Here is a 13,339-nt window from a genome sequence, read left to right on the forward strand (position 1 = left end):
TAGCCTACAGGCGTGTGTCATCATGATTAAGTAGCAATAAATGTTTTTTTTCAAGACTGAGTCTGTATTTTATGTCATTTACTGTAGTTCAGAAGGGTAGAGTATAAATAAATATTTGTGCATAAGGCTCCAGAAAACTTTAAGGACATTTTTCAGGTGTTTCTTTGAACTTCAGATCCAGATCCGATCCAGCTGACATTCGGTGGTCAGATAGAGACCCCCTCCCTGCAATGTTAACAAAACATTTCAAATTGATCCAGAATCCAGGATCTCTTCTGGATCATCACCAAAATGTAATCATCTCCTCCTGTTAACATTCCCAACATTTCATTAAGATCTGTCAGCAACCTTTTGAGTTATGTTACTAAAGGTCAGACAAACAGACAGATAAACGCCTTCAAAACCAGAACCTCCATGGCGGAGGAGATGATGTTTAAAAAAAAACAACCTCCCATTGTTCTGAAAGTTATTATTGGCTTCACATTCATGCATTTCATCATAATCGGAAGAACCGAGCAGCAGCAGCGGCAGCCATATGGTTCGAATATCTAAAGCAGACCGGGCAGTGAACGCCCCTCCGGGCAGGACGGAGGGACTGAGAGACAGAGGAAGAGGAGGAGAAGGAGAGGGAGGAGACGGAGGAAGGCTGCAGGACTGGACGCTGCGGTGAGTTTCAGCTCGGATCGATGTCTTTATCTCCGCTTCGTTCAAAGAAAAGTTTTTATTACAGCGACTTTTCGTGTCTGCGGAGAACGTTTGATCTCCGTTTTGCGCCCGTAAACTACGTTTAATCTACGACAATCCGCTTCAACGCGACACAGAGATTATAATATGCGCCTTGTATTGTATTTAGTAACTTCGTGTTTACAGTCGGACCGTGGGATGATGTGACGTTTCAAGGTGGGACCGGGTAAACTCGGATCCACGCCGGTGGCTCCTAAGACGTGCGTGGAAAAAACAACAACAACAACAACAACAAGAAGTGTGGAAATATTTTAACGCATTTCTCATACAACTTGTTTCGTTAAAGGTTAAGGGCGTCTCTCTAGAAACGTCATAAGTCATCGATAAGAATTTGTCCCTTTTAAAACAATCGTTAATTGTATCAGATAAAGTTGGTCATTCATTCATTTTCATGGTTAAACTAATGAATTCAAAACAATGGGGGGGGAGGGGGGGGGGGGGGGGCTTACAAGAGGATTTTTTCCCACACAACCTGGCAACTTTATTTATTCTTGCATCTTTCAAACCATTTCCAATCAACCATTAACCCTAACAATTACCCTTTTTAATATTAATTGTAGCCAACCGTTCAGTGTTGGCTATTGATCCAAAGAGAAAACTGAATCTGGGCTTTATATATATATTTATATTTATTATTAAAATGTGGTATTAAACTTCATTATCATCAACGTGTGTGTTGTGTGATAAAGTGGCCGTCCTCAGAATGGTGCTCTTCAGCGGTTTTGTCTGCTACACAACCCCCTCTTGTGTTCCTGCGTTTTTAGCCTCACAGTAACGTATTTGTCGTATTCTTTTTCCTCGCTGCGGCGTGAGGTGGGTGACGACACCTCCGACGACGCCAGTCGTGGTCGTCATGCAGTTGCCTCGGCTTCGCTTGTACAATAACGCACTGTTATGAGCACACAGAAGAAGCTATTTTCATTGCGCAGCAAAATGCCAGTGTCTCTTTATTCTATCTTTCATGCCGGTTGGGTGCAGCTGCGAGCGGCGCCGACTGGACGCCTGCCCTCCACTGTTGTGTAAATACCAACCTCAGCTTGACCAACCGGCTCCATCGGTCTTCTTCAGCGCCCGTGCAGGTTCAGTCGTCTTCACTGTCTAAGGTTTGTGTTTTTCACCGTTGTCATCTGTTGTCTTAACAGAGGCACGATGGAGTCCCAAAGACTGAGCTACGTGCAGCAACACAGTCCCGGAGGCAACCGGGACAATATGTTTGGGGTCAGGGTTCAGGTTCAAGGGATTAAAGGTCAGCCCTATGTGGTTCTGAACAGCTCTGGACAGCCGAGCCACAGGGACGTCTCTGTCATCACTCACCAGGCCGGGTACAATCCGGGGATGCTGAGGAGATCTGAGGGCGAAAGGCGCTCGCCATCTGATCCAAGGGGGGCGGCAGCCTCCTCTGTGTTTCATTATCAGAAACACCCAGAGATTCTGAGACCTTATGACCCTGAAAGAAATAGCCTGAACCGGGCCGTTCCTTCAGAGGCTTCAGTCGCCCCACCTGGAGAGCCGGACGCCAGCCCTGAGACAACGCAGGCTGCGAATGCGACTAAACCCAGGATCCCTCTGCCTGCTGTGGGTCAAGAGAGCGACCGGGGTGAGGCAGCCCATAAGAGGACACCTCCTTCAGGTCAATCCCCAAATTCAGCGGGGGCAGACTCCTTCTTATCTGTAGGGCAGCTAATAAGTCAGTTCAACAGCAGCCCACGGAGGGGAAGGGGAGGCCCAAGAAACCGGCTGGACCTAGAGCAATGTCGAAGGTCACGCAGTGTGGACAGCGGCCGAACGTCAGATTCCTCTTCCTCATCGTCTTCTTCCAGCCGAGCCTCGTCTCTGAAGGCCACCGGGGGTGGGGTGTATCCTCCTGGGTCGGCCAGGGCCCGGCTCCTGGGCAGAGAGGCGTCTTCCGTGAGCAAGGGGGAGGACAAAGAGGCCAGTGCGCTGATAAAAGGGCATCGTGGAAATGAGGCAACGTCTCCTCCAAATGAAACAAAAGGGCTTCACGGAGGACAGAAAAGTTTCATCTCCGGATCTTATAGTGTCCAGAACGATGACTCCGATGAAAGGGACGCACAGGTAAAGGAGATTTACTCTCCAGCACAGTTTTAATTAAAAAATGTGTATTTATTGAAGGTATATTCTCTAACTAGGTTACTCCCGATCTTCTGAAAGGACAGCAAGAACTCTCAGTGGACTCGCCTGAAGACGCAGCAAAACAAATGCTGCTGCTTGGTTATCTGCAGGATGGGTAAGCCCCCCCCCCCCCCCCATAGCACGGGACGCTGTTACTGAAAGAAATCAGCCCAGCAGTTTGGAAAATAATGCTTAGAAGAAGAAACCATTCTCATATCTGTAACTAAAATATCAAGGCCGAGCCAGCAGCTATCTTGTTAGCGTAGACTCAAAAGTATTTTATGTATTTATTTCTAATTTATTGCAACATTTAAGAAGACTGAAGACTGAGACTACTAGCACGACTCCCTACAAATGTGTACAAAATCCATCTACTAGCATCTTTACAGTCCATTATCTATTAGCATTTTAAATGTTATTTATTTATTGCACTAATTAACTAGAAAATCACTCGGAGAGCGCAGAGCTCCACCAATCACCTCGAAACAGAAGCTCCTTGACGGACGTAGCAAGTTCTGGTTTTACATGAGGCTTTACTTTGGACAATGTAATGTGCTAAACGCTAGCTCCCACTGACTGCTGCTTTCTTAACCTACGGCGGCCTTCAGTGATTAACTTGTATCATGCAGCGTGCCCGTTCTGATAAGAGGGAAGCGCTCCAGCTGTGTGCACGCTCACAGATCTGTCAGGAATGCAGAGCAGGAACTCGTTTCCACTGATAAAATGACTTCTCCGCCCGGAAAGTTTTCTGAAATCCATCAGCGCCTCGTGTAAATTATGAGCTGCTGAAAGTAGAACTATCCTTTTTTAAAATTGCACAAAGCGCTTGATTCACATGTAGGACCGAACCAAGTACAATTCAGTCAAGTTACCCTCCGTCTGTCCTGCGACGCGTGTGTCTGTGAAATATCCTTCTGGCTCCTCAGGATGACGGATGATGACTTCACCGCTCAGAGGAAAGTCTCCCTGCTGCTTGAAACAGTCAACAAGGTCAAGTGGAAGGCTGCTGAAAATGTGGAGGAGGAGGAGGAGGAAGGGTTGAGGGTGTGTGAGCTGATGAGGCGCTCGCATTGTTCAGAGTGATTTAATGTCTGAAACTAATAATGACGCTGCGCTGTTGGTTGTCTCCTTCCTCTTCTTCCCGAGTGTAGGATTGCTCAGCAGAGGCGAAGCTTTTGCTGGAAAAGCAAAACGCTCTGGAGAGAGAAGTGTCGGAATTAAAACAACAACTGGAAACAGAGATGAAGGTGTTTTGCAGTCACATCCTGCTGAGTCACCTCTAAAACACCCACTTCCTATAACCTTGTGGCGGCGCTCCTTTCTGATTTTTAAGCATTTTTTTTTTTTTTTGCAGAATGAAAAGACTCTGGCCAAGGCTTGTGAAAAAGCCAGAACAGAGAAGAAGAAACTCCAGGAAGACTTGGACAAAAGTCAGGAAGAGCTCTTCAAACTCAGGGGCAGACTCGCAGACATTGAGGGAGAACTCCTGTCCACCAAAGAGAAGTAAAGACCCGAACGCCTCAGCAGTCAGCAGAGATTATGATTAAACGGCGCTTAAAGAAATGTCAAGAGCTAAAAGAAGCGAAAGAGATTAAAGGATGAAGTCAGCATGTTGCCCAGGAGGGCAGAAGAGGAGATTGATCATGCTTTTACACCTGCACGGCAAATATGAAGCAACCTTTATGCTAAGCTATGCTAACAGCTGCTGATTGATGTTTCACATACACTATTTTGTCCTGTAGACTGGTATATTGAACATACTCGCATTTTGGCAAAAAGTAAGTCCCTAAATGTTTAACTAATCCTTGACATGATTCCTGCAGGTATCATACGCAAAACATGCACACTTTGGTGTTTTACAAAGACATTAGAATTAATACATTTTCCCTACTTTAGCAATCAAAATCGATCTACGTGACGAAAGCCAATTCACAGTGATTGATTTGATTGTGCGGGTTCCAAAAGCTGTCGAGCAGGACGAGCAGTCATCTCGACTTCCGGCTGTTCGACTGAAGTATTTCCGTCTTTGCTGCCTATTCTTGAATTTTAACAGGCTGGCTCAGACGAAGGCGGAGAGAGAACGATCAAAGAGAGAGATGAAAGACCTTCAGCAGCAGCTCTCTGAGATGCACGACGAACTGGACCGCGCCAAAACGGCGGAGGGAGAAATCCTCCTGAAGGTACACGAAACCACACGAGCAAAAGAGACGAATCTACAGAAGCTGCAAAAAGCCTTTTTTTTTTGTTTGTTTGTTGGTGGACAGGATGTGGCACAGCTGCGCGGGGACTTTCAGGAGATGCTACAGGTGAAGGAGGAACAAGAGGAGGTGCTGCGCCGCAAAGAGAGGGAGCTCAGTGCCTTGAAGGGGGCGCTCAAAGAGGAGGTGGAGACTCACGACAGCTACGTGGCTGCTTTGAAAGATGAATATGAAAATGAGGTGGAGAAGCTCCTCGGGGATTTCAGCCTGGCCAGAGAGGTAGCCGAGATGATGCAGAGCTCGATTATTTATGGTTCCCAATACTTATTGGTTTGTTTCTCCTCCCGCGTTTCTCCCAGAGCAATGCTTTGCTTGGCAAAGAGAGGGTCAAGGCAGAGGAGGAGAGCGGTGCAGCTAAGATGCAGTTAAAGGAGCTGAGCCTGGAGAGAGATCAGTTGAAGCAGAAGGTGCAGGATACGAGCAGCAAGGTGGAGGAGCTGAGTCAGGAGGTGGAGGAGGCGCAAGCCGCAGAAAGGCTGTTGGAGCAGAGAGCAAAGCAGCTGGAGGTGGGAAACGACGGAACAGCGTCTCCCTCGCTTTCAGACGCTTCCCCACTGGTGAAATCGCTTCGCTTCGCTCCGTTTGTGTGCATCATCCTTGATTTTTGCCTCCCCCAGAGAGAAAAGCAGCAGATTGAGGAGGTGCTGAAAGACGTGAGGAGGAAGGAGGAGGAGATGTGTCAGTCCAACCAGTCACTGCTCGCTCGCTTAGAAGACGTTCAGGTAAAGCGAGGCTGACCTTTTGGGGATCTAAGGGTCTCAGATGTGACTTCTCATCCCGTGTTCCTTGTCTCTACCTCGACTAGTTAGCATTTGCTATCATGACATCAGCGTCCCATTTGGACCCCCTCCCCCCCCCCCCCCCCGCGTTTGTGTTATAGAGTAAGTTGGCCAAGCACAATCATGAGCACAGGGACCTGAAGGAGAAGCTCAAGGAGGAGAGGAAACAAGTGGAGGAGTTGTGGAAGACAAAAACTGACCTGGAGGATGAGAGGAGGCTGCAGGACAGGGCTGTGGAGCAACTTCAAAGGAAGGTGAAGGGCGGACTCGGCTGTTTGTCAGACCTTATGAGGGAAATCTGTTTTGTTCCCCCCCCCCCCCCCCCCCCAAAAGCCTCATTAGCTCATCAGAAGCGAGTCACAAAAAAATATCTCTCTGCTCAGATGAACAGCATGATGGAGGAGTGCGAGGCATCTACAGACGTACTTCAGAGCCAGGTCGACGAGGCCAGAGAGAAGAGCCAGAGGGAGTTGGAGGAGCTGCGGAGACAGCTGCAGGAAAAGGGCGCAGAGCTGGAGAAGTCCCGACAGGCAGCCAAAAAACTGCAGGAAGAGGTGTGGCGCGCTCTGGATCACTCTGCGGCTTAGTCAGCAGCTAACGTCGGCCGCAGTTTCGATCCTTTTCTGTCGTTTCCCTTTTCATTTTTCCTCCGATTACTTCAGAGGAACTTTTTAAAACACGTCTGAGACTGAACAGAGGCAAGCGTGGCTTCAGAAGTGTTGCCACCTCTGATCTTTATTTAATGGCGTCTGTCTGGTGGCCGATAAGCGGACATGGCCCGCGACGTTATCTTAACGCCGTGCGTTTGTTCTGCGTCCAGCTGCTTCCTCTGGAGGAGGATCTCCGGCGGTGTCGCAGGGAGCAGCAGGAGGCCCAGCTGAGGGGCCGGCAGCTGCAGCAGAAGGTGGAGGAGCTGGAGGAGAGGAGCACAGTTGTGGTGGGAGAGAGAGAGCGGCAGGTCAAACTCATGGAGGTAAACCTCAGACCGTCTGTGGAAAGGGATGAGCCGGAAAGTTTTTTTTTTTATATATATATATTTGTGGAAACCTCCATTCAGACATTATACGACTGTTTTTAAAGTTTGCATTTGCTGTGAATGAACCCCAGAACCCTGGCCCTAGAAAATACATTTGCATCAACATAACTGTGAATAAATAGATTCTTATGGAAGAAAAGAGACAAAAAAAAATCTCAGCGTTCATCTACTGCAATCCTGCAGCCGTACTTTCTTCACACGAATCTTCCCAAAGTCGATAATAAGGCGTTAAGCTGGGAACATAAATACTCCCTGTGTTTACTGAAAAGACACCGATGATGATTGAGAGCTTTCGTCTTTGCTCTCACGGTCCCGCGCACAGATGAGCTCATCACACGCTTCCGAGTGTTTATCGGCAGCAGTGTTTCTGCTCACCGGTTCCTGGGAAGCATGAGGGCGCGGATTAAAGCAGCCGTGTCGTCTCACGGCTCCTCCCTGTCCTCACGAGTTGGCGTTACAAAATAATTTTTGCTGTAAATCACAATACTGTATAGGGGGATTGAGATGCTTGGGGGAGGTCTGTGCTTTCAGAGTGCTTTTCTAGTTTTTATATATATATATATATATGTTAACCTTGTGATAGTTTGATGCAATTCCCATGTGCTCCTCTCCTTTCAGGGGCGAATCAGTCAGCTAGAAGAAGATCTGACCGATGAGCGCTGCAGCGCTGACCGCCTGATGGAACGGTTGGATAAAACCAAAGTACAGGCAGGTCCACTCCCTTACTTGCTTTGCTTTTCTTTTCTTCATATTTTGCATATGCTGATGTTCATAAATCCCCCCCCCACACACACACACCGTTCCTCATGTTTCAACACACCGCCTTACATGTGTTTTTATTGTAAACACACTTATAGTGGAGAGCTCACATTTCAGTGAAAGCTGCTGACTGTTGCATCCAGCCTGGATTTTATTACTTAATGTTCACTACTACTACTACTACTACTACTACTACTACCACTGTACTTTCAGCTTGTCCATTGAGCGGAACACAGCAAATCAGTGTTCTCCACTTCACCCTGTCCTTTTTAGTTCTTGATGTGCAGTTTGTTCTAAACGTCTCCCTCCCTGGTGCCGTCATAAAGACCTACATCCTGAGTCTGGTCGTAAAGTGGGACAGTTTTCAGACTAATTGACACAAACATTATTTTCTGGTGCAGGGTGAAGACAAACAGCGAGCTATTGTGACGATCCCCTCACAAGGCCTCTGTCTGGATGGTATTAGCGAGGGCTTCTGACGCGATGTGCACGGGCCAGGCAGCGTTTGGTCTAATTTTAGGACAGGCTGAAAACGCATTTGTGTTCTGAATATACAGGATACGGTACAAATATATACATAAAATGGAAACTAAAGTACAACTTTGTCAAGAGAAGATCATTAAATCCTGAAATGAAAATGCTTCATGTTTCCTTCTCTTTTCTGTTGTGTGAGACAGATGGACCAGATGAGGACCGAGCTGATGCAGGAGAGAGCAGTCAGGCAGGACTTGGAATGTAGCAAGACGAGCCTAGAGAGACAGGTACTGACCCCTGAGACGGGTACTGACCCATCTAACCAGAATCTAGAGGAAGTCTTCTGGAGCCTTGATATGAAAAACTTACTGTATGTGAATTCCTGAACTGAGCTTCAAAGATTCCATCTGTGTTTAATTACCAGCAGGTTTCTTCTTTGCTGCTTGTATATTGTTGTGTTCTTGCATGGGAACAAACAGCAGTGGGACACACTCATACAAATATCGCTTTATTACTCAGCTAATCATGAGAACTCCTCCAAAACAAAATAATTCTGACTGTTTATGACTTTCATTTCCTCTGTCAGAATAAAGATCTGAAGAGCAGAGTCGCTCATCTGGAAGGATCACAGAGGACCAATCAGGATTCGCTCATCTCCAAACTTAACAGCCGCATCCAGGAGCTGGAGGAAAGGTTACAGGGAGAAGAGAGGTGAGCACCTGTGGGTGAAATGTTGTCCTCACAAATGAACGAACAGATTGCATATTTAGCAGTGTGGGATGCAGACGAAGGTCACAGAGTAATCCTCCATCACATATTTGGTTTTAGATTTGTTTTAATATCCACTCGTCACTTTTCCTATGGTTGCAAGAATGAGAGTCGGTCACTACGAATGTGTTGAGATACAGAAAACTGCAGCAGCAATGCGATTCATTGGCGCCTTTCCCCTCAGAGAGAACAACAACCTGCAACAGTCGAACCGCAAGCTGGAGCGCAAAGTGAAAGAGATGAAGATGCAGGTGGACGAAGAGCAAATCGGCCTGCAGAGTGAGCGAGACCAGGTGAGGAGACGTCCTTTTACCTTTCAAAGAAAAACAGTTGCAGCAGAAGATTTGACGTCTCACTTTGGCGAACTGCAGCTGACTCAGAGGCTGAAGACGGCGAAGAGGCAGATGGATGAGGCGGAGGAGGAGATTGAGCGTCTGGAGCATGTTAAAAAGAAGCTGCAGCGAGAGTCAGACGAGCAGATCGAGGCCAACGAGCAGCTTCACGGCCAACTGAACGCGCTGCGGAATGAGATGAGGTGACGATCAGCTGTATTGATTTTTTACCAGAATCTAAACAGGAAGTCTCGTTGGCATTTATGATCACTTTTACAGGAGACACCTGGCCGAGGTAGCAGCCAGCCACACATTGTAAAATGCAAAAATCCACACAAAAAAACATGTGCAGCACTGCATTCTGCACGATGCCTTTAAAACTGTCACTTAATACAGGCAATCTAACGTTAGACCCTTCTTCTGAATGTATGTGAGATTACGTTTTACATCAACTGCAATTTTATTTATTTCTTTATTAACAGGCGCAAGAAGAAATCACCTCCACTCATTAGAGTTGTGAAGGACGCCGTGAATGACGGGGAAGACTTGGGATCAGACTGAGAGCCTAATGCGTGATCAAAACAAAAACGCTGTCCCTTGTTTATTTCTGCAACCTAAACTCATAATGATCCAGTTGTTTCCTAAGTTATTCCTCTCTGCTTGTTAATAAGGTACAAAGTGTACATTTTAAACAAAACAAATAAATTTGTTAAATCCTTTTTTTTCATTTACTTTCACTCATTTTGATGCACAATTAAATCAAGCTGCATGATGCTTCAGTAAAAATGAGCTGTGCTTAATGGAGATAAGATCACTCCCTCAGGTTGTACTGTAAATCACCGATAAACAGGCTGTGATAATGATCTAAAATGTGTTTGTAAGTATATGATACTGAGTACTAAAGGAACATTAACATTGTGAAAATATTCTTGAGGATAACAAATCGCGCGCGCAGATGGCCATTCGCGTCAGGCACGCCACGACAGCCACATAAGTAACCCGGAAGAGGTGTGGACGCGAGCCCAGCTACAAAGGGGGAGGGGGGGGGGATATGCCGCCCATTGAGTGGCGAGCCTACACCTTGGCATAGCGCCCCACAGTGGCACGGAGGGAGACTACGTATGGCTACGTCAGTGTATATAGTAGACAGAATTAACCTGTTTTTGCTGTATGCGAGACCGAGTTTTGCATGCCTCCGTTCAGATTTGCTCCCTTTGTCTCTGGTGGTTGTGATAAATGTTTTCTTCTGATAATTATTTCATTATTCTGCCTCAAGTATAATAAAAATACTCCAAGTGGCTCTTAAGTGGAGAGTGAGTACATGTACTTAGTTACTTTCCACCGCTATCTTTGGGTGAGTTTGCAGATAGACGCTCCTCTTCTGATTTAGTTTGCTTTCAAGGAGCTCTGATTGAGTTTTGTAATTGGAAGGCTTACATTTAGCTACTCTGCTTTTACGGTGTGCTGCTATGTGGGATTCAGACAGTGAAAAGATAGAATTAGTTGAGTGTCTTTCTGTCTGGATTATCCAGAAAATATTGAACCTGGTGACTGCGTGACTCGTTTGTGTTCCGACCAGCGGCTGAAGCTGAGATCCAGATTGAAAATCGATAGCAGGCCACATTCCATGCTTGTTACATCATCAGATCCACTCATGAGGAAAACAAAATGATCAAAAAGTAAAAGCAATGTATAACTAGAAAAACGCTAATCCAAATTCCATAAACATCTGTCAATGATCAACAAGATATTGAGGAACATTTTGAAGCTCCATTTTCTACACCGTTAACAAAAATTACAAAGTGATCCAGAATCTAGGATCTCTTCTGGATCATCACCAAAATGTAATCATTTGTTTCTGGATGCTCGAGAACGCTCTGTAACATTTCGAGTTATGTTGCTGATAAACAGAAAAAAATAACCTCCTTGGCGTAGCTAAATCTGCAGCAAATAAATTGGAAAAGCCAAAGAGCGCACGCATTAGACAGTAAACAGGTTCCTATTTTATTTTGAATGAGTCTTTTAATTAATGCATTTCAAGTACTCCAAAAAATTACATCTCTTTGCACAATACAATTTGAAATCTTATTTTTTCTTTTTTTAGTAAAAATGTTCAAAGTGAACAAAAATTTCCGATACTGTATAAAACACAGTGAACATTAAAATCAGACAGTAGTATTACTTTTTAATCTTGTGTTCTGTCGGCCTACGTCACCTACGACATTTCAACTCAATTTGGACATTTTCAGTGCACGTTTATCTAAAAACTTTTTACCAAGACTACGAAATCAAAAAGAAAGAAAATTTACAGGCATTTGTTCTTCCGCTCCTCTACCCAAACCATGCCACAGGATAACAAAGACAAAAATGAGAATGTAACATTAAACTCCATCACCCTGGATTGGTTGTTTTTTTCTCTCCACTGATGATGGTGTAGAAAAAGCATCATAAGCAAACTCCGTTTCAATCAGCACACGTAAGAACATAAATAACTTAGAGGAAAGGAAAGTCAGTCACATCTGAACGACTTATTCCGGAATTAGAATACAAAAAAAAAATGAAAAAATGAAACAGAACATTTTCAAATGAAATGCTAATTTTTCCAACTACTGTACAAGTTTACATTAAACTCTCCGAGCTTCACAGGTGTCCTTCAGCCCGGGAGGTGACATTTAAAAAGAGCTCCGTTCTGCACCGCCATGAGAAATAAACCGTTCACTGTGAGACGCATTAATTCCAACGGCCACACCAGTGCACGTGTGGGATTATTACAATCAGGACAGTGTTGTACGATATTAGTTGTGATTAGTACTGCATGCATTTAGAAATGATAATGCCAGGAGAAAATAAATTCAAAGCAGAAGTAAACATCCTTTGCTGAATATATGATGCAAAATTTCCGGACGTCGTTTGGTGGGTGCAAACATTTTTGCCATCATCCCATTGGCTGGTGAAATGTTGCACAGGAAGTCGATCCTGTGATTTTTGCACAAACATCAAGTTTTAATCAAATCATTCCGGCGAGTGTTTTCATTTTCCTGGAAAACACCCGAGGTCAACGGTCTCCTTCATCTCCTCCACGTAACGTGGTTCCCCACAAGCAACAGGCGCTCCCCTCTGGTTTTTAAACCCTGCACAGTAACTGCATGCGTGTGAAGTCCTATGGCACGCTGAAGTAAACTCACACGGACGCCAGCCGAGCATCGATGAGCGGCGCGCGCACTGCGGAACGCATGAATACTGAGACAATACTGCTGCGTTTCCCACATAGTTCAAGACGAATAGGAATAGCTGTCAAAGAAAGAGCGGCATATCAGTGTCACACACCTTGGTCGATCAATCAATCAATCATCACATTAAATAAACGTGTCTGCATGCCCACATTGAAAATGTAAGACTCGCAATCGGAGGAATATTTATTTAAACTCAATTCTTTTCTTCACATCCACACTGGAGTCATTTTTTAAATGTATTTCCATACTCATGTAATCTAACTGCATCACGTGGTACACTCTCACTCCAATGCGAAGCCGCCGCAGCCTTCACTTTCTGTCGTCTTCATATCTGAACGGGTAGAATCATCATCAGCCTCAGATAGTGGTTATTCCTACGCCATAATCAAAAACTATTCACTAAAAGATGATAAAAAGGTGCACCGAAACAGGCGATCTTCCCTCTTCACGTGACTCGATCTCATCCAGCTGGACACACAAACGTGATGTTAGCAAGACAGTTAAAAAAAATAAAAATAAAAATGCAAAAGGGGATCCTTGAACAAAGAAGGCTTTCAAAGTGAGACATGGTGACCTTGTTCAAAAATCTAGCAAACTAGCAAAAGTGTGAAAGAGGTCCACCTGATTGGACGACTGCTGAGAGAACCCGATGGCATCAAATCCTCAGCAGCAGCACCCAAGGACCCCGTAACGAACGTCATTCCTTCAATGTGTTAAGAGTCCTGAGAGCACTAACCGAAAATAAAAGAACAAAAGTGAAGAATTACACATTTACAGTAGCAGAAATAGTTTTGTTTTTCACTTATGATACACTAAATATGTA

General features: G+C 45.2%; 1 protein-coding gene across 1 annotated transcript; it reads left to right on the plus strand.

Moving 5' to 3' along the window:
• The first annotated feature begins 642 nt into the window (after positions 1–642).
• Positions 643–9,996, plus strand: LOC137894076 (cingulin-like protein 1). Its single transcript, XM_068739546.1, has 19 exons — positions 643–666; positions 1,887–2,820; positions 2,895–2,992; positions 3,804–3,921; positions 4,029–4,124; positions 4,232–4,380; positions 4,931–5,057; positions 5,142–5,354; positions 5,435–5,641; positions 5,753–5,857; positions 6,016–6,168; positions 6,298–6,468; positions 6,735–6,887; positions 7,569–7,658; positions 8,387–8,470; positions 8,770–8,894; positions 9,136–9,244; positions 9,323–9,486; positions 9,766–9,996. The coding sequence occupies exons 2-19, from the start codon at positions 1,894–1,896 to the stop codon at positions 9,842–9,844; spliced, it is 3,168 nt and encodes a 1,055-aa protein (XP_068595647.1). The 5' UTR covers positions 643–666; positions 1,887–1,893; the 3' UTR covers positions 9,845–9,996.
• Positions 9,997–13,339: the final 3,343 nt, after the last annotated feature.

This window comes from Brachionichthys hirsutus, chromosome 5 (genome assembly GCF_040956055.1).
Source record: "Brachionichthys hirsutus isolate HB-005 chromosome 5, CSIRO-AGI_Bhir_v1, whole genome shotgun sequence".
In the NCBI taxonomy this organism is placed as follows: domain Eukaryota; kingdom Metazoa; phylum Chordata; class Actinopteri; order Lophiiformes; family Brachionichthyidae; genus Brachionichthys; species Brachionichthys hirsutus.